The sequence below is a fragment of the Cheilinus undulatus genome, linkage group 8 (assembly GCF_018320785.1).
Source record: "Cheilinus undulatus linkage group 8, ASM1832078v1, whole genome shotgun sequence".
Lineage (NCBI taxonomy): Eukaryota > Metazoa > Chordata > Actinopteri > Labriformes > Labridae > Cheilinus > Cheilinus undulatus.
This window is the reverse complement of record NC_054872.1, coordinates 29841814-29869287: the sequence shown is the minus strand read 5'-3', so window position 1 is coordinate 29869287 and position 27474 is coordinate 29841814. Positions and strand designations below refer to the sequence as shown.

The window sequence follows — 27474 nt, the reverse complement described above, 5'->3', positions numbered from 1 at the left end:
TGAAGAAGCAGATGTTAAATTTCCTTTTATTTCACATATTAAATGTTTGCATTATTTTAAGTCATGCATCAGAAAGTGCAAGGTGAAACAGGTGACACCCTTGCATTAGGAAACATTTAATGTCTAACGACACCAAATGTACAAAACTTTAAAAACTGTCCATTATCAAATAGGTCAAGTATAAAAAGCCACATTAAGAATTAAATCTAGACAAAAAAAAACATTTAATCTACAGAAAACAGAGACTCAGTGGACTTATTGCTTCCTTTCCACTCCTAGTTTGTTCTTCAAACACAGTGTTTGCTTTGTTGTGAGTAAATATCCTTCATTAGCTCTTGATCAGAATGCAGCAGCACATGTGGACATGTCCTATAGAAATTTTATACTAAAATTAACACTAAATAAAGGGTATAAGGCTCCATGATAAATACATAAATAGCATAATTTAAAAGGCACATTATGAAACATTTTGTCAAATGAAAATGAGATTCACATTCAACAATGATTCTCCCCTTTTGCTGAGCTTGCTTGAGGTACAGTTTAAAGGGGAAGAAAGGGAGTGCTTTGCTTCAGTGTTTTGTCATACATACAAATAAAAAATATAACCAGGGTGTCCAATCTTTCTCACTCCAAATAGTTATAAAAATAGGGAAGGATCTGAACAAAACACTGACATCTTTATATCAACATCTGCATAGCTGTTCGAAAACTATGAAATACTGAGACCCGCGTGATGGTTGAGCATGCTTGTGTTTGTTTTTGAAAGGTAAGGAAGAAACTGGATTATAAGACATAAATATACTGGGGAATTTTGTTCAAATTCCACCACAACATATATACAGCATTCAGTAATGGTTGACGTGAGGATAAGTAATCCTCCCTAAATTAACATTAAATATTCTACTGCTGAATAAATATTAAATATTGATAAATATTCAATAGTGCCAAAATACTGATCTCACTTGAATAAAGTTAACAGTAATTCCTTATTTATCTCCACATGTTTTGGGGATTTTCTTCAGGCTCTTTGGTAGAAGGACTGCTAAGTTAAAACCTGTGAGTGACAATCATTCAGCCTCTTCAGTCTCCCTGCCTCATGTTGCCCTTTTATGGTAGAGGTGTGACCTCCTGGGTTTTCCTCCTTAAGGTAGTTTTCATGGTTTACTGCATGCGGTCTGTCTGCAGCTGCTGAGGCTGATACTGGCTGAAGGCTGCTGCAGCAGCAGCTGCTCCTGGAGTAGCAGCAGTGGCTAATGGCTGCTGAACAGTGTATCCATACCCTGCCGTGGTCATGTAGCTTGTCGGTGCTGGTGAAGCAGCATACGGATACTGCTCATATGCAGCAGCAGCTGCAGCAGCGGTGGCCGCAGCAGCTGCAGAGTACTGAGCGTACGCTGCTCCTGTATAGTCAAGGTACGGAGAAGTGGCAGCAGCAGCTGTTGCTGCAGTAGCAGCTGAAGGTTGCACATGAGGGATCACCACACTGGGTTGGACAAAGGCCTGTGGGTACACGTAGTGGGCAGGGACTCTGTAGGACACAAGAACAAACAGGGTCAGAGCGGAGAAGCAGGTCGTCACTTTTCCAACGCTGAAAATGAATGACAGGCGCCACAAATACATCAATCCAGTCCTCAGAACACAGCAAATCCATTCATTAACAACTGAAAACCCTACCTAGAAATGAAAAGTTTAGGAAGCAGCAAAACCACAAAGAAACACAAGCGCAGCTTTTCAATTCAAAAAGCACCTGAATCTGAAACACAGTGAGGCATTAAAAGAAGATACAGCCCAGCTCTGCACCCAAAGGTTTCACTGAAAATGGTGTTTGACAAAATGCGAGCTTATCGCACAACACCACAACATATCAAGAAAGAGGTGGACATTCTGTCCACATCTGGTCACAACATCACACATATAAGCATGCCCACACATGTTAATAGGTCCTTAAACACACAAAAATAGAGTACAAAGGCTGTTGGGTCCTTAAAACGGAGCAGCTTAAGATAGTAGTACACAAGGCAATGCAGTGAATTAACCTCACAGTATTCTAATAAATGATGGATTTGTTTGTGAGACCCGGAGTTGGATTAGTTTAAAAAAAAAAAAAGTAAGACAAGATTTAAGAGTGAGAACACTCCACTGAGAAAGAAAAGCTCTGTTTACAGACCAGATTGGATAAATAAAACCCCGGGTATCTGGGTAAGTTTGGCCTTACTTTAAACTTGTGTAGTCACCCTTGGTAAATATACTGAGGAGCAGGTGTGAAACTGTTATATCTGTCCATAGACAAGCGCCCCCTCCCCTCTGACAGACATACACCCCCACACAAACATACACACGCCACTTTGACTGACAGGGGAGGCTGGAAGCATGCTATTTTTGCTCCCCTTGTCATCTCCAAAGGACAAGCTGATCTCCTTCAGTAACACATGGCAGGGCACTCGTCAGCTGTAATGGCGGCGCACGCCACTCCAATGTCTCAGTGACTTTCCTGCATTTACTTCTTTATTGTCAGACAAGAGGTGTCTTGTCTTTTCAAAAAGTTGTGCCCTTGTTACAGAAGATTACTAGAGCCACTGCTGTCGGGAAAAGCAACTCTAGTTACATCATGAACACAGAAAAAGCTACAGGTCTTGTTTTAAACATGATAACACTAAAACATGAATAATTTAACACTTGAAAGAGTAGAAGCCAACCTGCTGGTCAACTTCCTTTGTGCTAGGACATTCATTGTCTTTTTTCCAATCAACAGCTCCAGTGCTAGAAGGGCACAGCTGACTTAAGCCTCCTCTATTGAAAGAGATGGGATGAACATTTTGTGGTCGAGGGCTAAATAAAGGTGCTTTGTAAATCACCAGGACACATGGGTAATCCCAGCACATATCCAGAGGGTTTCATGGGCACATGGCTCGCTCCACCTGTTGTCCACAGCCGAGCAGCCTCGTCCGTGCCATACATTATTAACAGCGCTGCTGAGTGACTCCTATTTTCCATCTGAATTTGAGAGGCCGTGGAGATCACTGTAGCCGCCAGCTGCTGCCCGAGAGAGCGGCTAAGATCTCTGTCTCCAAACTGAAGCACAGGTTACTTTTTTTTTTAAAATTCCAAGCTACATAAAGTGTAATGCACTTCACAAAACTTTACTTTTTTTTAATATCCACACTAAGACCATCAAATAATTTAAAAACTTCCATACTTTGAAAGAACAGGATCTTAGATGAAAAAAAATCTGTTGTTCTGATGAGTTTTTATCTCAATCATAGTGTCTAAATTGCACAATTATGTTGACACTGTTTCTGTACTGAAATATTGTAGCTGCATCTAGGACTTCACTGCGTAAAGTCTCATATAAAGGTGGCCGGGATCATGACAACCCTATTCCACATATGGCAATTTAATGAATTATCTTTGGTTTTAAAAAGAGATTTAACTTTGTATTTTCTATTTTTATCCTTCCTTCCAATATTTATATATAGCCTATATTTTTCAATAGCCACTGTAGTGATTTTAAGAATTCAATACAGGGGAAATTTGGGCTTTTCAGAGAAATATATGCTCTGAATTGTGAACCTGTAAATGTAAGCCAAAAGTGAAAGCAATGGGTTAATAAAAAAACACAGCATCATGGGTAAGGAAACTGAAAAAGAACTCCAGCATGCAAGCCAATGTTTGTTTTGTTGCAGGGGATAGATTTTGAAATCAACAAACTGAGAAATCATCAGCCCCCTTTTGACAACAAAACATGATCAACGATGTTAACCAGAAACTGGAGTGAATAGAAAAATGAACCACAGGCTAAAGCACAAATCAATCATTAAAGGTGTAAAAGAATCAACACCCCATTACAGAGTTACAGCTCCCTATGAAAAAAAAAACTCACAAAAAACCTCCTCCAACCCCCCACCTCCCCCACTGCAAGTGGAAATAAGCACACAGTTAAGCTGAACACCACATCATACTGAAAAACAAGGCACACACGTCTATGTACTATCGAAAACTGAAAAAATAAAAACCAAAAACAAAAATACTTCCATGCATCTAGTCACCATTTCAGTTCGTTTGTGTATGTCAGAGTTTACAGGTAACACTTTAGCGCTCTGCCCAATGCAGACTCAGCTATTCCTCAAATCATCATGTCCCTTCATCAGCTATTTTAACCGTTATCGAGCCTGTCAGATCAGAGAGAGATAGACAACATCAAGTCAAGTCCTGCAGAGGCTTCTGTTCACTTCCTTCACAGTCAATGCCAAACAGAGAGGCACACATCAGCACTCATGTCCTCATTCAGGTTTAAACAGGTGGAAGAATAATTGTCAATTTTACAAAATAAAACATAGAGAACATAAGGGCAAACAAAGACAGTGGCTTTTATTTCATATTACACAAAAAGTTTTTTTTTTTTAAGAGAAATGATTTAATTAAGCATGACATACCCATAAGGTCGTTGGATGAACGCTGGATGGATCTGAGGTACGCCAAATGCAAATCCTGAAACAAAAACACAAAGTCACAAAGACTGATAAAGGCTGTAGCGTATCAAGAAGCTTTGTTATTCTGAAACTCAACATTTGGTCACTTTCAAGATAACCAAATTTTGTTAATGCTATATCAGCTTTAAAACTCAAGACATCAAGGTGAATATATGAACTCTCAATGCAGAATTAAAGCTTCTGTGAGGAGCTTTTATCTGGCCATAAAACACAGCAGTATTAATAATGATCGCTTTTTATGACCTACTAAAGAAAATGAGAACATAATCAACAAAGGTGATTATTTCTGTACTGTTTTAATTGCCTAAAACTGTTGCTTACTGGGGGTAGGTGTCAGAGTGATGAACACAAGCCAGCAGAAACAGCCTATTTTTACTATTTCCACTATAATATTCTTTTAAAGATTTATTTTGAGGCTTTTTTGCCCTTTTGGAGAGATAAGAGCTGGAAACAGGGATAAGAGAGTAGGGAATGACATGTTCTTGATGAAAGATGTATTTTTCAGTTTAAATCAAGTGAGAATTTAATGTTTAAAAAAGTTTCTACACATAGTCTTACAGTGGAAATTTGACCTTTAATAAAAAAAATCTGTATTGTTTCCTGTAAGTCAGTACTACTTTGGGTTGCCTTGTTTTATAATATGTTTTAGGATTAAATCCATTGTCCAGCTCCTCACCTGGTTGGATGACCCTGGGTTTGGCCCCCAGGTAGGCCAGATTTACGTTGGCTTTTCTGCCATCTATTATAGGGTTGGGGTCCTTGCATGCTCTGTCAGCAGAGGCCCGGTCTGCCATGGTCACCTGAAATAAAAAAACAGCACATTTAGCTAACCTAATGGACATTTCCCTCCTTACAGCTGGTTCAAAGTACCCAAGTGGGACCCACGAATGTAGGTCATATCTTTTTCAGCACATATAGGAGAGGTTTGATAACACTTTAGGTTATTCAAAGGTTCAGGGTCGTGTTTGAGCGATTTCTGTAGCAGTTGCAGCTGACCTACTCAGAGCAGGCTGTCAAACAGAGTAGGAAACAGCCCCCTGTCAGCCCTGACAGTGCACGTGCTCCAGCAACTTTGAAAATGGCAACTGAAACTTATCTCGAGTTACTTACAAATCCATAACCTCTGGATTTCCCCGTCTGCCGATCAGTAATGACAACAGCCTCCTCGATGTCTCCAAACACCTCGAAGTATTTCCTCAGACTGGAGTCGGTCGTGTGATAAGGGAGACCTCCCACAAAGATCTTGGTGAACGTGGTGTCTTTCTGCGCCGAGTGCATCATTTGAGGAGATGAGTTCAAAGTTATTTCCCTGAAAGTTGTAAAGTCGGATGAAGTGGAAACGTGTTCAGATCGGTTGCAAGAGAGAGTGTGCGAGCAGACAGAGTAGCAGCCCCCTGTGATGTGACTGAAGGAGGGGTGGGAGGAGGAGGAGGAGGAGGACACCTGTTGGTTTGCTGCGGGAGATTTCCCAGTTGCCAGTGAGTGACACTGATACTTAACTCCACCCATATCCACTCCAGACCCCCACTCAGTGCTCAGGCTACCTACTGTCGCAGAGCTACTGAGACAACGGCATGGGCACAAATCAAAAGTACAAATAAAAGCCTCTTAACCTCCTAAGCAGAGAAAATACCACTCACACATGGTAGAGTCTAAGTTACATTTTCAGGACTGCAGGTGTGAATGGGGCTTAAGACAAGGCAAAGGGCTGGGTAAGGGGAAAATACCAGGGTGCTAGCAAGAAAAATACAGTGTATGGAATGCAACTGTTTGTGTTCACACATGCAACTCACATTCAAGAAACATTTAGGAGTTTGTGCCAGTGTGAATGAGGGTTAAGGCATACTATAGACTATCAGGGGAAATTCAGTGTAAAGTCTGGGGGGAAAATGCAGCTGCTTGCATTCACACATGCAGCTATCCAAGAAAATTCAGGAAATCTTCAGGAGTTTTGTGTAACTATAAACAGAAACTTCAGTGAACATGAACAGCTGAAGTGACCACAAGGGCTACAGCAGGATTGGGCCTATTCACAGCTGCACTCTGGATAGTTGTTACACATTGCTTCAATTGTTGTGAGTGTCCTTTGTGTCAATAAAAACGGCTGAATATTCAATTTTCATTAATCAGTATTTGACGGTTTTCTGAGCCTAGACATTGCTGTAAAATAAGTGGTCCAACAGTTCTAACACAATATATTTATTTCATAATAATGCACAAGTTTTGAATGTATAAAAAATTCTATTTAAAAGGAACCCCTCACATGTTCACTTTATTAAATTTAGATGCACAAAGAAACGTTTGATTCCTACACTTTAAGAAAATCTCAATACATAGATTAAAATGTAGGCTGGTATTTTTGTCCAATGCACTCTGGGAAGAGATGTCAGGTAGTCGCATTGTCCTTCCTTTGCAGTGAAATCCTTAAAGCCTTTTAAAATGTAACCTGAGTGCATCCACTGTACCAGTTACTGAAATGTAGATTGAGTTGGTGCAGTTCAAAAGATGCTGGAAGAACCATTTGACCTTACTACCCAGAGTGCATTACACAACAATGCCAGCCCACAAGTGATTCTACTTTTTTAATTTCTCCAAAATGTAAAAATCACAACTTACATACAGTGCTTAACTAATTTATTAGACCACCTGCCATATTTGTCTCAAAGACCATCCAGCATCATGAAGTGCTTTAATGTGGACTCTTTCATGTTCAGTGCACTCTCCACGTTTTACCATTTTGAACAGGAATGAGGGATTTCAAACTGAATTCACCCAAATTTGAGCCGGCTCACTGGGCTACAGTTTTTTTGTAAATCAGTAACTTTGAAAATTCATGGGTAACAATAATAATTATATTTTAGCATTAAAAATATCATTTGGGTTAAAGAGCTTCTACAAGTGTAAGTGTATTAACCATTGCAGAAACATAAAATTACCAATGCTGTTAATTTAGGGCAGCTGTGGCATAAACCTTACTTTGGTTAGGGTTAGGGTGGTCTAATACATTTGTTAAGCACTGTATAAAAGAAGATAAATGCATCATTATGCATATTTCCCTTTAAAGCTCCAGTGAGGAACTTTTGCTTGCGTAAATTCTGGCACCCCCCTGTGGACAAAGTGGTGCACGTAGCTATTTTCTGTGGCTCATGTTCTCCCCCTGCTTCAAATCACTCAAATATATCACTCAGTGTAAATATTTGCTGTGGTTAATATAAAAAATGCTGAAAGCTACCCCCCGTAGCAGTTAAATTCGTTAAAAATGCACAATTGTAACAGTAAGTCCTGTCAGTATTGGCCATCTTTGCAATAGGTCACACTGCTAATCCAGGCCGAACCAATTCATTCTCAGAATCAAAGCCATTTTTTATTTTTGGTTATGTTTTCTATATTTTTGTTTACAATTTAGTTTTGAACTTCATTTTTTTAAATATAAAAAAAAATTATTTGATATATATTTCTGGATGTGTATCTTGTGTGTTGTGTTTTTGATTTTACCTAAGTTATGCTGAATTGTTTTTTACTTCTTTACTTGAGCCAAATATAGACCTGAGTAAGTATCTTTTATCCTAACAGCATGGAAGGGCCATACAGTTTACATTTATCCAACACTAACACTAAAAATAGCAACTTAATATGAGTAGCAGAGGCACTGACCCAGTGCATTGTATGATTTGCTGACGGATGCCTGCATCATTTGCAGAGCAGAGAATGCTGACATCTTTGTGTCATCTTTATGCCATCAGAAATGTTTCATTGGACCATTAATATCAGTTATCAGAGACACAGGAATGTTAAACCACAGTGAGAAACCAGAAAACTAGAAGGTAACATCACTGTTGACGTCAATGTCAAGAGATGTAGCAAAGAATAAAGATCCAGTGATGTTGTGCATACAATGTATGGCTAGCGCAAGACTATATATAAATCTGAATCCATCATAATGTAATTTAACCTGACACGCTAGATAGATTTGTTTTATACATCTATCTGGGAAAGCTTTAAAAGGTCCTGTCACTTTCTAACCGGGCCCAAAAACAGTTCAGATGGGAGCTTTGTAAGATGGATTCGCCGGTGAGAAACAAGGAAACGGGTGTATCCATCTGCTTTGCAAGGTTAAATGTAATTTACATGAGGCTTATTTTGATTTAAATATACAAATTAGTGTGAGAGTAACATATGATCCAATTTTAGCATCAGGAAGTGCACTGTGCCGCTCTTCCTTGTTTCTTCAGTAATTGATATAACTCCTGTTTTAGCTGGTTATGAAGCCAAATGAAAGTAAGCGAACATATGGAGTCATTACTGTAGCAAAACTTGAGAGTGCTTTTTTTTACATTTTGAGGGTACAACTCATTAGTTTTGGGCTCAGATGCCTTTGTGCTCAAAACTGCCTCTTGTGCATAGATTTTTCTATTTGTGCTCCTTATTTATAAATTGCTCAAATTTTGTGTGCTTGAGCTCAAATCATTCTTCTGTCATTCAGGTTGTTCCTGCTTGTTTGTGCCATGCTCCAGTTTTTGTCTCTGTGTATGGACTCAAAACTGTCCTAGCACACTCAAACATTCTGTGCATGATTGGAACTTTTTCTGTGTGCCTGAAACAGATTTCTGCTCTTGGATTTTTTCATGAACCAACCAAAGATACAGGTAAAGGGTCAACCAACCATGTTTGTTCTTCCTGTTGTTGCTGTGCTGCCCTCCAGGAGACATTTGCTGTGACCTTATTATGAGAGTCCTAACATTCTATCACAGACCAACACATCATCTCAGTCAACTTTCAAGCCTTTTAACTCCAACTCAGTTCCTCCTATAGACTTAAAAACTAGACAAAAATCGTATCTACATATACTAGGTTCACTTTGTACCATCTTTTATAGATTTATAATGATTCCTTTGGAATTACTGTTTTTATCATTCTGAAGAGCCCAGTGACTTCAAACGTGGCACTGTGATAGGAAACCTTTTTTTGCAATAAGATATTTCACAGTCAACTGTAAGTGCTATTATTAGAAAGAGGAAGAATTTAGGAATAACAGCAACTCAGCAAAGAATCAGAAGACCACATAAATTCACAGAGCAGGGTCAATGACTGCTAAGGTGCATTCATGTGTAAAAGCCATCACTGGAATGTGGAGCAGTGCAAATGTGTTCTGTGGAGTGACAAATCTTGATTCTCCATATGGCAGCCAGATGGGCTAGTCTTGGATTGGCGGATTCCAGGAGAATGTTACCTGCCTGGCGTCACTGTGCTAACTGTGAAGTTTGGTGGAGGAGGATTAACGGTATGAGGCTGTTTTTTAGAGTTTGGGCTAGGCCCCTTATCTCCAGATGCTTCAGCATACCAAGACATTTTGGACAATGCTATGCTTCCAACTTTGTTGCAAGAGTTTGGGGAAGGCCATTTTTCTATTCCAATGTGACTGTGCCCCAGTGCGCAAAGTAAAAGTCAAGTCATGGTTTGATGAGCTTGGTGTAGAAGAACTTGACTGGCCCGTACAGAGCCCTGACATCGACCCCATCAAGGGTCTGGAACGCAGACTGCAAGCCAGACCTTCTTGTCCAACATCAGTGCCTGACCTCATAAATGCTCTACAGAATGAATGGGCACAAATTCCCACAAAAACACTCAGCTTGAACAAGCCAAATAAAGAGCCAACACACCACATTGATTGTAAATGTTCTATTCTAGAACATTTTGTACCAATTAAAACAGTTTGAGATACATTATAAATACAATTCTGTACATTATTATAGTGTAAATACTATATTCAAATACATTTCTATTTACAGCTCCTTATGAGGGAGAGCAGCTTTGTTCTCTTCTTTAAAGTAAGGTCTTGGGTTTGTTTTATTTACTTGACAGCTTGGATATGTAACTATTCATAGTCAGTTCCACAGTTCACCACATCAACTAAAACACAAGTTTAACTCTCTTTCAACCACTAAACTACTTGTGCCTCATCTCCTGTAACCTGATACTGTCCATCACCCATTCATCCAATCCTCCATGTGAAAAAATGCATTATTGAGTACCTCGAAACGTGGTGTTACATATCACTCTGTTTACATCAACTATAGATGGAAAGACAGGTAAAAGATGGTCTATTGGATGGCATTTTGAATGCCTATGGGTGTCATGATATGCACACAGGCTTAGGTCCATAGTTTAAAACTCGGCGAACTAATACTGAAGTTCAATGAGTGCGTATGTGCCTCTCTTTATGAAAACAAGGCATTAAGGCATCAGTGTATCCAGGCCTTGGACTTGTTCCTCAGGTTAAAGTGATCATTAATGGTTTTTCAGTCACTTGAGATGGAAAATATTTCATCAGTCCAATGTGGAAAACGGTCGATGAACCCTCAAAAAAACCTTTCCAGTGCAAGCGTTCAAACAGCAACAGTCTCATGCTGGATGGGGATTATTTCCTCCACAGTGTTACAGTACTTCAACAGGATAATAAAACATCATAACTGCAGTCAAACACTGAGAGAGCAGCTCAAATTTGCCCTCAGTTTCGGGTATGTGGCATTACTCCTAAAGATATGGCACTAAGCTTTACTTTTACACAGATGTATATATAATATTTATCTCCACATATGTACGTTAGAAAAATAACATACTTATAACAGCAGATATGGAACCGTAGTTCTTTGGTTACCCCTGACATATCATATTGATGTAGATATCAATGTTTAATAATAACAGTAGTACATTCTTTTCTTCATATCCCAGATTTCTCCACTATGAGCCTCAGGGGAGGATGCATTGTCTTACAAAAATAATACATATAATGCTCAGAAACTTATGTAAGAAAATGTGGGTAATATTTCCATATGAGCTCCCAGTTAAAAGTTCTCTATCAAAAATATTATGATGTAGAAAACCAGATATGTGCATAGTGAATCTTTAGTGGACTGTAAATCAGATATACCTTCATTAAACGCACGGGTCAGATATGCTTTATGGAAAGCAGAGACAGATAGGATACATCAACATAGAGACTTGTCTGGGTAAAGGAGACGTTAAAGTCAGCCTGCAGTTTTAGGCACTAGATGTGAGGACCAACCCTCACTCTCCTGGTCCCTGTCCTTCTTAAGAAAGCTGGTCCATCTTTGGGTCCTATCTGATCAGAGTCTGGGGTTCTGTGTCCATGTTGGGCGGCCCTCTGGTGAGGCGAGACGGCTTCACGAACACACCATGGCCTGGGGGACAGCGGAAGTACACTCTACCCTGGACAGTCCCATTGTGCTTACCTAAAAAAAAAAAAAAACAAAAAACATAATGCTGTGTCAGAATGAGCATTTGCTATATGAGGGACTAAAGCATGCAACATACCCTCTTCATCAAACATTCAAGTTTAGAGCTAGTAGACTGAGGCCAAGGCTGGAATCACCAAACATGGATTGCAACGATACCAGATTTTAAGACTTTGATGAAATTCTAATGAAATAAAATAAAATAAATACCAGGGCAACCAAACAGATAGTGCAAATCTCCACTTTGGAAACCCTCATTGGTCCTGAATATCCCATATGTACAGTATTTTTTGGGTTTGGTTTGTGTGATGTGATTAAGTGCAAATTTCCTTGTAAAGAACCAAAGAGCAGTATGTTGACTTAACACGACAAATTCATTGACGAATGGAGCTTTCTTTCTAGAATCAATCATTACTTTTGTGTAAAATAAGTGTAAAATAATCATGTAGCCAATTGCTAATAGCAATGCCACCATTTTATTTTTCACCAGCACTTCTTCTGGTGTAACACTCCAACAATGGGAACATTTTCTCTTTCTCTCAGTTTGACCATAAAAACAGATCAGCTTGTCCATCAGTTCCCACCTTCTGCACATTAATAAATCTCTTCTCCAAATTTGCCATAAGTTGTGCTAAATGCCAGCGTTAAACTGATGTGACACAGCAGATAGACAGCTGATACATGGGTTCATGCCCATTAACATTTGCTGATGGCAAATGAGAGAACCTTTGTGAAAATGTGAACGTTTTGTGTTATATGATATTAATAGATTGGTCAAAAAGCACTCCAACAGCATTCTGACTGTTCGAATGATCATTTTTTAGGTCTTTTGAATAGTTATTAAGAGTCCAATATGGAGAATTTTCTGTTCTGTTTGTGTGTCTCAATGATATTTTTGTGCTGCCTACTTGTGATGGACCATGGTTATTCTCTGCATTTTGTTGCCAAAACTCCCCACATAATCCCAAAAAATGGTTTTGTGATGTGAGCAATCCCTGAATCCTGCAAGCCAGGAAGGCCACAGCTTTTCTTCCACATTATTTGAAATTCATCCATGACACGAAAACTGTAGTTTACTGTTCAGAAAGTACACATTATGGCATGTAGCTTTTGTTGAGTACAACCCTCAATTAAACAGACAGGTAAGCAGCGATGTAAGGCTGAGGTAAGCAGCATGTCTTTACTTGTCATCTCTTATTGTTTTGAGTCTTCTGGTGGGGGAATTTTCATACCATGTGTTCAAGTGTTAGCACAGTCCCCGCCTATAAACACATAACTGCTGTGCTACTATTCAGCATAACAACACGTTCTCTTCTTACATGGCTGAATGTCCTTATATTAAACCAATAACTGCCATCAGGGGGTAAATAGAGCTCCACAACCATTTTATAATCCAGGGCTCTTAAATTGAGTTTGAGAGGCCATGAATGTATTAACATCTATATTTAGCATTAAATAAGCCAGAGAGTATTTACATCCTATTTTTGTCCACTTAGAAACATTTCATAAACATTGGTAGACAAATAAAGTGATGGGGACATTATTTCATGTTCATCCTAATACAGTGCTGTGAAAACATATGTTGCTCTCTTCCTGATACTGCCAGACCTGTTGACTCAAGAAATCTCTTAAATAGAACCCGTCTGACAAAAGGACGTAGACTAAAATATCTCAAAAAGCAACATATCCTGAAATCTAAAGAAATTCAAGAACAGATGACAAAATTATGGACATCTTTCGGTCTAAAAAAGGGTTACAAAGCCATTTCTAAGACTATGGGACTCCAGCCAACCACAGTGAGAGCCATTATCCACATATGGAGAAAACTGACAGTGGTGAACCTTCCCAGGAGTGAACAGTCTACCAAAAATGACTCCAAGAGCTCATCGACGATTCATCTAATAGGTCACAAAAGAACCCAGAACAACATCTAAGACCTGCAGACCTCACTTGACTCAGTTAAGGTCAGTGTTCATGACTCAACAATAAGAAAGAGACTGGGTGAAAATGGCATCTACTGGGGAATCCCAAGGCCAATAACCACTGCTGACCAAGAACTCAAAAGCCTGTCTGGCATATGATGAAATACATCTTGATGATCCTCAAGACTTTTGGGAAAATATTCATAGACTGGTGAGACAAAGCTGAGATTTTTGGAAGGTGTGTGTCACGTTACATCTGGTGTGTAAGTAACGCAACATCTCATAAAGAGAACTTCATACTAACAGTAAAACATGGTGGTAGTAGTGGTATGGTCTGGGGCTGCTTTTTTTCTTCAGGACCTGAACCATTTGTCATAATTGTTTCGTAATTGATAGAACCGAGGATTCTGCTCTCTAACAGCAAATCCTGAAGGAGAATGTGCGGCCATGAATTTGTGACCTTAAGTTCAAGTGCACTTGGGTTAAGCAGCAGGACAATGAGCTAAAACACACCAGCAACTCCACCTCTAAATGGCTTAAAAAAGAAGGTTTAGGAGTGACCTGTTAAAAATCTGGACTTATATCTGTTGAGATGCTGTGGCATGACTTTAAACAGGTTGTTCATGCTTGAAAAACCCTCCTGTGTGGCTGAATTGAAACAATTCTCCAAAGAGGAGTGAGCCAAAATTCCTCCACAGTGATGTGACAGACAAATGCTTGTGTGCAGATGTTACATTTCTACATAGGTCCAGGCAGGTTTGGACCATTTTTCCCTTTATAAAGAAAATCATAATTTAAAACAGTATTTTGGATTTACTCTGGTTTTCTTTGTCTAATATCAAAGTTTGTTTGATGATCTAAAACATTTAAGTATGACAAATACAAATTAAGAAATCAGGAAGAGGGCAAAAATGCCTTTTCAAGCACTGAAAGTATGGTATGTCAGCCTACATTTGCACCTTTACATACACCTGTCTTTCAAACTTTTCTTGCACAAAGATATTTGCAAACTAAACTCACCCACTGCCATGTCAAGCTTCACACCAATCCAGATCCCCTTGGCAAACTCCACCCCTCCAACGTAATGGACTGTCCCTCTCCTCTTCCCTACCCACACCTGCTCCCCAGGTGCCATCCAGTCAGGAAGCTGAGCCACAGGGGTGCTCTCATCTCCGCTGGAATCACCTGAGGGCTCCGCACTGCTGGGGTTTGGGCTGGGACAGGGACTCCCATGGGGCAGATCTCCTTGGGCCGGCTCCTGAATGGGAGGTTCTCCTCCTGCCCGTGGAGGAGTTGGAGCAGAGGGCGGGGCTGTAGGTGAAATTGTGAGTGGGGCTGATGGAGCTGGGACTTTATCGGGCACAAGCACTGGGGTAGAGTTTGTAATATTTGGACATTTTAATAAAGTAGTGTTTTCAGGAGTAGATGCATGTTTAATACCAGAGATATCAGAGGAGATCTCAGTGTTTGTATCATAAGTTTCTACACTAACTGGCTCCTTTAGTTGGTTTCTAGAAAACTCCAAACCTTCCTGCTCCCATCCTTCTGTGAAATGTGCTAAATCTCCCTCTCCAATACTGTCATCAGCACCTTTAAAGTCTGTGAACTCTTGGCTGGCACTGAGAACACAGTTGTGAGGGAATGTTTGCAGCTTGTCTGTGCAGTTAGAGATACTGATAGGTGAGTAGGCAGGCTGGTTGAGCAGATCCTGAAGCCCACCTGCTGAGAGAGGTGGTTGTTGAGTGTCAGACCCTGCTGTAACACTTTTGGTTTGGGTGGAGCCTCGTCCAGCAGGACAGCCGAGGGGGTCCTGAGTGTCTCTAGAGGTGCAACTGAGATGGTCGGAGCTCTCACTGGCACTGAACGGCATGTCGGACAGCGTGGCGTTGGAGGCACTGTGTGAAAAGTAGCCACTGGTGCAGCTGCTGGCTGTGGGACTTCGAGGCACTTCCCTCTCCCCACTCCCACCTCCACAGCGGCTTCCCTTGCAGTCGGGGCGGGAGGACAGAAAGCCCTCCTGGCTCTCTAGAGTGGCGTTGTAGATCTCAAAGTTTGCAAAGTCCTCTGGGATATAGGGCTGAAAGCTGCCATGGTCCTGAGCGGCCCGATGCATATTCAGGGTCATGTCAACGTCTGGCTCCTCGTCATCAGAGTCCTGCTGATTAAATGACAGCAGCAGGACAAAAGAAACATCCCACATCACATAAAGTCACATCAAACTTGTATGAAGCTTCAGTCTACATATTTTTTTAAAAAGAGAATGAAGTAAATGAAAAAAAACAACATAAAATGTGATGATGGATAATATAGTGTATGAATGATTGTTGAGCCATCAAATTAACAGTGCAATGTTACCAGCAACAAGGTAGAGTGAGAGCGTTTGAGAGGCCATAGCTCTTTAATCCTCAGTATTGTATAGTTAACTATTTTTAATGATAATGTAAAAGTTACCTGACACTCTGGCAATGTTGACATTGAGGACTAGTTCACAATATAAGGAAACTGCAGCAAAGAAATGAAAAAAAAAACCCATTGTAACGTGTCTGCTATTTTTAACTTCTAGGTTTGAGGTACAATATTTCGAATCTTTGTATTAAAATGTCTGCATGAACTAAAAATGACCTCATACCGTACTTATTTTCTGGTTAATTATTTGCCTTACCTCAAATATTTCCAACACTTTTTAAAGCCAGAGAAATTCTTCATTGTTAAAGTTGTAACAGTCCCACCTTGAACGACACAGTGTGTTTGTCATCGCTGTGATGTTACATGAAACACTGCTATGTAAAAGAGCATGAGCTGCTACTGGAAGCTGCTGTTCTGTTACTGTATCTTAATGGTGTTTTGTGCTGCCACGATTATTCTCTGTCATTAGCTGCACATTTTATCCACCAAGCTCATAGCAATGTGCTAAGCATTTTAATATCACTGGCAGCATTAACCAGGGAGGCCATTTTTACCTCCCTTATTACGTTTTTTTCTTCCTTGAAACAAAAATGGTGGTTTACTCTTTAGAATATGGGCACATCTTTTTAAACAGAATCCTTCATACAAATAAAGCAAAAGAGGTGGGCAGAGCTGAGAAGTGTAACTTTACTTTTCATCTTTTGTTATTGTTTGATTGAGACCCCCCCCCATATTGTGTTTTACAATAAGTTAAGTTGATTTCTATTAGAGGAAGAAAATTCTTACATATTTGAAACAACAGAAGGCTGATTTAGCATTTATTCAGGAAACGCATCTCAGTGATGAGGAAGCTGTTAAACTTGAGAGAGAATGGATGGGTCAGGAATATCACAGCACATATTCTTCAAGAAAAAGAGGAGTTAGTACTCTAATAAGAAAAAATGTGGATTGCCAGGTTCATAAATGTGTACCATGTACAGAAGGTAGGTGGGTGATTTTTTGATGTTACACTGAAAGGACAAAAAAAGACCATTGCAAACATATATGCCCCTAATTTTGTGGAGCCAGACTTTTTTCCTGAAGTTTATAATGTAATTAATATCCCTTCTTGGGTCAAAATTGAGCAGCAGTTGGTACATCCCTTTTCTATTGAGACATTCCTGTCACAGACAGACAGGCGGCTCCAATTAAAGATCCAGTGCTAGTCTTTGCTAGAGAATCCTGGCAAAGAGCACACCAAATAACAAAATATGATCCATCATTAACAGCTAGATCCTCCTTATGGTATAATAAAAAGCTCTTACTAGATAAAAGAGTATTGTTTGGCATTAATGGATCAGAGCTGGCATTCACATTATTAGAGGTGTGATGGATGAGGCAGGATTCAGTTCATTTGAGGAAATTAAAAACAAATATAAGCTGGGCAACTCTGAATTTTGGAAATAAAAACGATATGCTCCAAGGGAACACAGGCATTCAGAAGATTTCACTTAAGATAGAACAGAAAACTAAGGGAGCATCTACATTTCATGAATATATTAGAAGCACACCAGTGCCAAAACTGGATGGACTGAAGTGGTGTTGGGAGAGGGACCTGGATCAGGAGATCTCAGATGATAACTGGAAACAAATATTTGCATCAAGGTTTTGCCGTTTACGTGATGCAAAGTCACAACTAATTTTTTATAAGATTTTAAACAGATCTTATTGGTCTCCCTCTAAATTAGCATGGCTTAAACTTAGGAACAGTGAGCCATGCTGGAGATGTGAAAAAGAGGTGGGAACCCCGGTACATATGCTATATCACTGTGACAGAACAGAAATAATGTGGGTTAAAATCATTTCTTTCCTGAATTAATTGATGGATATTCATTTGATTAAAAATCCCACTTTATGTTTTTTGGGAATACTATCAGATACTGTTGAAATGTCAAAACGTAAAAAATTGTGGCGCCATCTAGCTCTGTTGTCAGGCTGTAGAGTTATCTTGCACCAGTGGAAATCATCCAATATGTCTTCTTTTAAAGAATAGGTAGAGTTGTTGAGCACAATGGCAAGCTATGAGCGGGTAATTCATAGAGTGGCTGGAAAGGAAGACCTCTTTCTTGATGTGTGGGGCCCTTTTCTAACTCATTTGACAGGTACTAAGGACTGATGCTGTTAAATCTATTTAACATCAAGAATATATTGTATTGTCTGCTTGGATTTCCCAGGGTGTATGTTTTGTTCCTGTTCATGTTTACGTTTCTTTTCCATTCTGGCGTAAGTTGAGCATTATTGCTAGAAGATGGAATTTCTTTTGTGTTGGTAAAAAAAAAAAAAAAAAAAGACATAACTCAGCAAGATGTGAAGTAATGTATATTTCATGACATGTTGTAATGAGATAATTGATGTCTTGCTGTAAATGTGTTTACAAAAACACCTCTGTGACCCACTGATCTTCCCATGGCCTTTTGCTTGTGCCACAGGATGAGATGTGATGCTGATATAGTGATGATTTACTGTCTGGATTTTGTACATTGTGCTGTATCTTGAAGTTGACCGTATACTTTGCACATATTCCCAGCTGCATGGATCGATCTGCTCTAGGCAGATTGATGCAGTTTGGTGGCAGCAGGTGCTGAAAGTGTGCTCCTGTGAAGCAGAGTGGAATGGCACTTCTGGATCGCGCCAGAGCTGAACCGCAGCATGGGCAGTGTAACTACTCTGATTTTCTGAGGTTTGCTCCGCAATGTGCTTCGTGAGTGGATCACAGCATAGCCGGTGTACATGTTACTTAAATGCAGTGTGTGTGAATTCCACCGCAAAGAGGCTCTCGATCAAAACAATACCAAAGATGACGAGTAGAGAGACCTGCCGCTCAGCTCTGCCCACCTCCTTTGCTCAATTTTAATTTAGAATTCTTTTTAATAAGAATAATTAACATTGCTATAGTTTTAACAAATATTTTTAACATAATTTCTAAAAGAATCTAAAGTCCCTGGAAGCCCAAGTTCAGTAAAAAAACATTTCATGTAACTATTGTTTGTACAATATATCATAATATATAATATTAATATATCTTAAGTCAATTTTTCTGTTCTGTTAATTCAAGATATAATAAGATCTAAATAAATATAGCATTAGATGATAATATTAAATGTACTGAATTTTATAAAACTATAATTTTTCTCATTTCTTTTTCATGATAGATCTATGTGAATGTGGGTTATCAGGTTTATAGAGCAATAAGAGATTAATTCTGTTGTTTGTGCTGCATAGAATGCAAATCTACAATCAATAAAGTGGCAGGACATTGTGCCATTTGAGTGTGTGTTTTCTTTTTAGATATTATTTTGGCCTTTTGTGAGGAAGAGAGACAAAAAATGTGAGGGTGAAACTGGAGTAGAACTGTGCCAAGAGACCAAGGTTTGGAGTTTAACCTATGACTTCTTTAGACTGTAGCCTCTGTAGATTTGCCACCTGATTTACCAAATGAGTGAATTCTGACCTCTTGCTTGGTTGAGCAGGATACCTGTTCATAAAAGCTACAGTCCTCATCGCACTGGTGGCAGGTTAAACTCCCAGTCCTAAGGCTCTTTGGTGCATGTCATCCCCCACTCATCAGTATATCATGGATTGCATTTGTGTTAAAGCTCTCACATTGACCCTCACAGAGGTGTGTGCTGGAGTGTGTAACACTTACAGCAGTGTGTGGCAGTGTGTGGCTGAGCTGTCTGCTGGTGGGAGTGGAGGTGGAGGTGAGGGTGGAGGTGGAAGGCTTGCAGTGGCCCTCGCTGCCTGCCCTGGGCCGGTGCCAGGAGCAGGGAGGGGGGAGCAGTGCAGGGCTGTCCACACATGAGCGCATGCTCTGCGAATGGGTCAGAACAACAGCACACACTTCACACACACACAACATGCTTGGAGCTGGGCAGGCCAGTTACACAGTTAGTGCCATGCAGTTTAATATATTACAATACTGTGCTTGAAGTAGTTTAAAAGCCAGTAAATGTGCTTTTCATTGCACAATTCTTTGTTTTTGCTGGACCTTGATGTAACTTTAAAACTGATAGAATTGTTAATATGAGAGGGGGAAATCTCAGATTACAGATACCATTGGTGTTGTAGTGAATAATAGACCTTCTATATTCTAAATCTGCAGTGATGGGGTGCAGATAGCCTAGTCTTTAGTTGTATGGAATTTGGTCCTCCAACCTGTACTCTCTTCTGGCATGTCATTTCCTACCCTCTCCCCCTGAATTCCTACTTTGTTGTACTCCCCAAATAAAGGAAACAAATATAAATCTTACATTTGCAATGATGCTGCATGGTTTGAAACTATGCAAAAGCACTTAAAGGGCTGCTTTTTAAACTAATAACTTCATTAAAGCTCCTGTAAAGGACTTTAAGTGGTTTTGTAGGGTTAGGGTTAGGGTAAAAAAAAACAAAGAAGCCTGTCTTTGACTTACAGCCTCTTTATACAGGGTTCCTAGATTGACTTTTTAAGACCTTTGTTAAGACCTACAATGGGAAAAAGAAAAATTAAACCATATTTGTGTGGCAAATGATCAAACAGAGCTGAATTATCTGGTTTAATTGGCTGTAAATAAAATGTCAAGTGATATAGAATACAGAGAAATCATCAACACCCAAATTGATGATTTTTGGCACATTAAATTCCGCTATTCTACCAATAAACAGCATAGTGGTGTTACATATGCAACAAGAATATACTCAAAAATGTTTAAAATTAAATAACTAGAGGTAGAAAAGAAAGACTGGATGAAGACATTGTTAGTCAATGTGCCTTCAAACATTTAAGGCCACTCACTAGTAAAAAATAAGACATTTTTAGATTTTCAATTGCCTTACATTTATTAAGTCTAATTTAAGAGTTTCTGAGGATCTGCAGGTACCCTGTTTATGATAAATAATATCAGTTTGAGAGCCCGTATTTGCTGCCACAGGGTAGGTGTCAGAACAGGATAATTAGCAGCATGCTCATCAAAGTCCTTATTTAATTTATTTCAAAGGTTCCCAGTGAGTGCTGCATGCGACTTTTTAAGGATTATTGAGGTATTTGTTGGGAAACAGAACCTACAGGTGAAGCTCTGCAATGAGATAAAAGCTACTTCTTTGCCCACAAGGGGGTGCCAAAATTGGCACAAACAGAAAACTCCTCTATTGTTCAGTGAAGACTGATTCTACTGGAGGTAACGTCTGTAAAATTGCTATCTGATATATGATGCAGGCAGCACTGAAAGTATTTTTAACAGAATAAGAGGGCATCCTTCAGCTAAAATTATGTCATGAAAGTTTATCAAAATGACTCTTAGCAGTGTTCTTTATCATATATGCTGATGCATGCATCCTCTATACATGCATGCATCCTCTCAATGCCTTAAATCTGGGGTCATCAACTACGTTAATACAAGGGCCGGTTTTTGACTTGACAGGCTAAATCTTTTAAATAAATTAAAATAAATATTTCGGTCCAATTAATGTATTAATGTATTAGTATTTGTATTTTTCAAAATATCTTAGCTACATATTTCTAGGACTGCCATGTTGTCTATCATTATGTTTGATGCTGATATGCTGCATCCTGATTAGTAAAAAAACAAATGGAGGTCTTTTGTTTTGATTCTCAGGTAGAAACATCATACTCTTCAAGAGCCTGGAGTGAAAAGTTGACACAGAAATCAGCAGATCTAATCAGGGCTGGACTGACAACTATGTGTTTATCATGCTTCATATTTGCTTATATTTGCTGAAAGGTGGATTTCTGTAAAAAAACAGATCAAACATGAAGTCACTTCTGAAGCTACTGTTGCAATCTTGATCATTTTGAGGGTTGATTTTATAGCTGTAGAAATTTCAAGATAAAGGATACCCTTAAAATCACAATGCATTTTATTCCTTCTCACATTTCTTAGTTTAATCATCTTTTGGGGGCCAAATGGGACGCTCTGGGGGGCCTGATATGGCCCTCTAGCCGCCAGTTACTGATCACTGCTCTTAACTCTTTAGATACTTTGTACCATGGGGCACTGACGTTCATTACCAATCTTAGGTCCTTAACTCATCATTGCATTCTGTAAGATCGAGTAGTGTGGCCCTCATTATCAAAGCATTGGCTAAATCATTTGTCCTTATTTATAAGGCTATATATAATCTTCTTCCCTCATACCTGTCTGATTTTATTCAGGTGAAAAGTGCTGGAAGCTACTGTCTTTGCTCCCTGACTCAGTCACAAGATTCACTTTTGCTATCTGGACCCAAAGTGTGTCTTGAAATGGGTAAAATTAGTTTGAGGTATGCTGCTCCTGCAGCCTGGAATCTGCTACAGGAACCTCTATGTCCTGGGGAGCCAATCTCTTTAAATATTTTAAATAGCAGATTGATGGCACTGGAGGAAGAGGCTTCAGGCTGTAGATGTTTTGATCAATGACTTTGTGGCTCAGGATTGGTTGATCTGTATTTGTAACTGCTCTGATTTATGTCTGTAACTCTGTTAATTGTGCTGCTGCCCATCTTTGCCAGAAAATTCTTATAAATTAGTTTGTTGATCTCACTGAGGTTTTGCTGTTTAAATAAATTTAAATACATAACATAAAAAACATAATATTGGCACATAAGGGTCAAAAGTTGTTAACCAGAAAAGAGATACCTTTTGTTGGTATGGCCAAATTATTTTATTCAAATAGCTGTTCTTTGTGTACGACCACAGATATAACCTGTGAACTTCCCCCCTCTCTCTTTCACTCTAAATTTCTGCTTAGTGCACCATTTTTTAATAAGATAGGACTGATTTCTAAAGTGCACTTCCTTGAATCCACTTCAAACACAGTTAAAGACAAAAATGCAAGGTTAGTTTCAATGGTTTTAACAGCCACAAATAATCACAAAAATCCAATGATCACAAATTACAACATGAGACTTTGCAGCAATGCTCCGTCTCATTTTGTTTTAGTTTTCTGCAGAGGAAGTCATGCTTCTGTGAATCATGCTCTTTCACTGACATAAACACAATAGATGGGAACATCAGGGGTTTTTGTTTCTGTGTGGCCAAACAGACTTATTTCATTTAAGTCTGGACATCTTGGGACAAGCATGTTTCTAATAATATGTGTGTTCACCATGTTGTTGCAATCTAACAGGAAAGTGACATGATAAAATGTGAAATGTATTTTTGATGGGTGACATGTACAAAAATGTAAAAAAATTCCTCCTTTGAGAATGAGGGGAGTCACTCTTTCCTGCTTACCTCTTGTCCGAGCAGCGGCCGAGCCTCCAGAGCTTTCTTTGCTTTGTTCTCTTCTTTGACGGGCAGCAGAGCTTTGAGGAACTTGGGGGGCTGAGGGGAGAGGACTTTGAAGGGACTGGAGTTGAAAAATGTCGGGCTCTCTGGAACTGAACCTGTGTAAGAACATAAAAGTAACCCAGTTAAAAAACAAATCCTTTCTCAAACAAACAAACAAAAAAAAAAACAGAGAAAGATTTGACTCCAGCTGGGTTTACCTTGGTTATCCCTGCTTTTGACAGGCGTGTTGCAAAGTGAGCCCTCTGAAGGATTGCAGATGGTGCTGTCCCCATGTTCATAGTGGTCCTTAACATTATTGCGCAGGTTAGACAGGAAATTAAAAAAGATTCAAGTGGCATTGCATCTAAAAGTCTCTTTATGCTTTAACTTTAACAAGGTTAAGTAAAAATCCTTTGGGATATCCCTTATAAAGGCTGCCTACCTTACACTCTTCATCATCACAACCTGTCAGATCTGTTTTGCTACATGAAGACTGGAAAGAGAAAACAACAGACAATCAGAGTCACGTATTGTTATATTATCATTGTATGGTTCAGTGGACAGTGCAGATGAGTGACTTTTTCATTACATGCTGTACATTTGGTGTGCTGATACTCCTTTTGAGGTGTCTCCCCTTGGCAGTGAGTGCTTCCTTCACTGTCACAGCCTTCAGGGAAAAATGATGAGATATTTATCATCAATAATTCACACATCCATTAAAACATCATGTTCACATTGTTTGTCTTAGAACATACCTGTCGTAGCTTCTCCAGACTGAGGATGTTCTCCACCTCCAGAACTCCGCGTGTGTATTTCTCAATGTACGTTTCTCCATCCTGAGTCTCCTCACTGTCCCCGCGAGCAGCCATTAGGGCCAAGGTTTCCCTTTCCTCTGGTTCCTCTGAGGCCTGGAGAGAAAAGAGATCAAAACAGAAAAAGCTGGTGAGGTTAAGGAATTTCTTGCAGAAAACATTTTAAATTGCAAAATCAGAGAAATTGACTTTACCTTTGGTATGTTGGAAACAATGTCATAGGTCACACCACAGGCATAAAGTGAGTTTTTTAGAGACATTCTCCTCTTTAGACTCTGAGTGAAGCTCTGTAGTACACAAATCAAAACAATGTTAGACTTTCAACACAAAACCTGTCTGAGTAATTCCCCATATCGGCCCAATATAACAGGGTTTTTCTGGAAAAACATCAGAAAATACTGGGGCTTTCTTATAATCGGACTTTAGACTTTTAATATCAACCGATGTTCACAGAGCTGCTTATCTGTACAGCGAGTGGACCGCCCATGACTGAGGCCAGCTGTCATTCACAGCTGCAGTGCCAAAGGGAGGCTCTACGATCATCCGTAACAAAGAGGCTGAAAATTAGTTCAAATTAATCAGCAACTGAGGTGGAGTGAAGATGCTGATTTTAAGATAATAGTTGGCAATGCATCGTTTCATCTATATCTGATTCTATCTCAGATAGTTATCTTGTTCCCGCTCCCTAGCGTCCTCTGCAGACACAGGTAATTAGAGAGAACGCAAGATCCACTGTTAAGTTTTTCCTTGACCCCTACAACAAAAACATAGTATTTCTCCCATCTGAATTTGTATTGTGAGATAGAGGCATGTAGATGACTGTAACTGGGAGGTATTAGCTGGAAAACTCCACTGGACCAAAGCATGGAGACTTAGCTGGTTTAGGTTCAAAGCTGATATCAACAGAAGAGAAAACTAGTATTCTAAACCTGTTTATATAAGAAGAAGACCGGGCATTTTCAAACTGAAGACCCCAAAAAGGATCAAGTTTTGCAGACTTTTTTCTATAACGCATTGATAATAATTGCCTGGAAAAAGCCATTACTACTAGGGGTCAACTGATTATTGGCCCTATATGATTACTGATGCCTATATGTGGCATTTTGCCAATTAGCTGTATCAGCATTTTATTTTATCAAAAATCAATTATTAAACAAAAGATGCACTATTTTAGTACCACTGCAAAGTGTGTCTTCTCTTCTGGCTTTATTTTCACTCTCAAAAGTCTCAACAAATGTCCTGTAAACAACAAAATCTGATTGGCTGGATAATACATGAATGCTAGCCAATCAACACTAAATCTTGGGTACCACTGACAGGGTGCATACAGCATCACTTCCTGTTCTCCTGCTTCTACTGTGTTACTTTGTGCTCATGCTGATGGAGCTGGGGCTAAATTTTCCTAAATTTTTCAATTTGACTTTTAATATCGGCCCTCAGTCTCAGGAACGACTAATAATTGGTATTCGTCTTGAAAATCGAATATCAGTCAACCCACAATTACTAGGGCAAATAGAGTGGACTATTGAGAACAACAACAGTAAATTTGAAATTATACAAACCAGTCCATGGATCTTTGAGGATGTAAAGCTGTTGTTGGACTAAAATGTGGTTGGATTTAGATTGTGGGTGTTCTTTCTGATACAGCAGGAAGGTTTTTTATGATAAAGTATAGGAAAGCTTCAACTTCACACTTTTATTATTGTTTGTAGCTTGATAAATGCATTAATTGTGTCTTATGTGGTTTACTTATGAACAGCCAACCTGCCAGTGGGCCCTTGGATTTTTATTAAATGCATAAAATCTGGTGCAACACAACGGTGAGTGAATCCTTTTGCGTTGGTACAGATAGGAAAAGAGAGAAGAGCGGGATGCTCTGAATATTTCAAAAAGACGGACCATAAGCAGGATACAATTTGATAGTTACATATATATGATATTGGAATGACTATTCTGAATTAGTATATGCTTAACGTCTTACTGACATTGGTTAATAGGGGATCTGCTGTAGCTCCCAGGCAGGACGAACCCCCTTAGGGTCCGATAGGTAGGAGTATGCATAGAAATTAATCAAAAGAAGTTGGATGAAAGGGTTTAGAAGGTGAAAAATTTAAGAAGAGGAGATGATCAGGTATAAATATATAGAAAAGTTTTAATTCTGCTCCTAAAGCTCTGCAATAAGCATCTCTTAGATGTGTATTTGGCTATGGAAACTCCATCAGAGGGTCATCTCTTAGTCGTCTTATATTTGGGCTGATGCAATAATCAGATATCTCTTGTATTAACCTGTTTGTTGTAGATGTTGACAGCAATTCTCTTGCGGAGCACCAGCTCCATGGAGGCTGGGTGGCTGAGCTGCACTGTGGCTTTAATTATCAGGTAAATACGTTCATTAGGAGACGTGATACGGTTGAGGTGCACAGAATCATGGATGGATGAGTCCCAGGAGCACACAGCAGACACCTGATGAATAAGAGGAGAGATTTTTTCATTTAGATTTTATCTACAGACAGAGCACACACATGGATTATGGTCATGTAAGTGGGTCGCACTTTTGGTTTTTGCAAGAGTTGGCCAGGAAGCAAAAAAATGAATGTCATGACACGTCAGCACAATTAGGAGCCATAAAGAGGGCAGTGGTTACTGTGTGGTTACTGCATTAAAAGAAGATCAAATAGAAATGAAGATGACTCTTCTTTCCAATACTTTCTTCAAGGCATGACACTATATAATTACAAGACTGTGTGATGGTTAAATTGCACACATAATTGCAGGAAAATAAGTTGCTCTGGTGGGCAGTTATCTGAGAAAAAAGAACTTACAAATAAAATCTGTCAAATGAAACAAAGAGCATTAGAGAAACAGCATAAGAACATGACATGTGGGCTTCTTAAAAAAAAAAAAAGTCTAATTTACATTAGAAAATAACAGTTTAGTTTTTATGGAAGTCACAGAGTTCCCTTTATGGTCATAGGAGGGCAGTAATGTCAAGCCCACAGCTCACCTCTTCATCACTGTGTCTGATGATGGGCAGATAGAAGAACTGGCTCCCATGCTCTTTGGGTAGGATAGAGTTAACGCCTGCGGCATGTGGGCCGGTCAGCTGCTCATTTACTGTCAGATTATCAGCTGGTGGCATAAAAAACAGTTTAGTGCTCATGCAACGTAAAAAAGAAGCAGTGAAACCTCAGTTGTACAAAAGATCATCATCCTCACCGTTTAAATCTAAGAAGAGAACGGGGATATGAGCTTCCATTCCTGCTGGAGGGGTCCTGAATGGAGTTCAATATGAGGTTAATAGTGGAG

The 27474-nt window shown here is 39.4% G+C and overlaps 2 protein-coding genes across 8 annotated transcripts in view; both read right to left on the bottom strand.

Moving 5' to 3' along the window:
- Positions 1-5905, bottom strand: rbm24b (RNA binding motif protein 24b). The gene is made up of 4 exons (XM_041792392.1): positions 5601-5905; positions 5167-5290; positions 4434-4488; positions 1-1528 (listed from the first exon to the last, which is right to left on the bottom strand). Exons 1-4 carry the CDS (start codon positions 5769-5771, stop codon positions 1162-1164), a joined length of 717 nt encoding a protein of 238 aa, XP_041648326.1. The 5' UTR covers positions 5772-5905; the 3' UTR covers positions 1-1161.
- A 4249-nt stretch (positions 5906-10154) lies between these two features.
- kif13a (kinesin family member 13A) overlaps positions 10155-27474 on the bottom strand; it is a 64930-nt gene continuing 47610 nt past the window's right edge. For 3 of the 7 annotated variants that reach the window (XM_041792778.1, XM_041792782.1, XM_041792783.1), the window contains 12 exons: positions 27385-27440; positions 27173-27297; positions 26455-26631; positions 24363-24455; positions 24112-24264; positions 23946-24023; positions 23799-23849; positions 23575-23662; positions 23321-23472; positions 19760-19924; positions 14689-15826; positions 10155-11743 (listed from right to left, as the gene is read on the bottom strand). In XM_041792778.1, the coding sequence (XP_041648712.1) occupies positions 11610-11743; positions 14689-15826; positions 19760-19924; positions 23321-23472; positions 23575-23662; positions 23799-23849; positions 23946-24023; positions 24112-24264; positions 24363-24455; positions 26455-26631; positions 27173-27297; positions 27385-27440 (2410 nt within the window). In that variant the 3' untranslated portion in view covers positions 10155-11609. The remainder of the gene's footprint in view (positions 11744-14688; positions 15827-19759; positions 19925-23320; positions 23473-23574; positions 23663-23798; positions 23850-23945; positions 24024-24111; positions 24265-24362; positions 24456-26454; positions 26632-27172; positions 27298-27384; positions 27441-27474) is intronic. The other 4 variants (XM_041792779.1, XM_041792780.1, XM_041792785.1 and 1 more) reach the window with 4 other exon arrangements.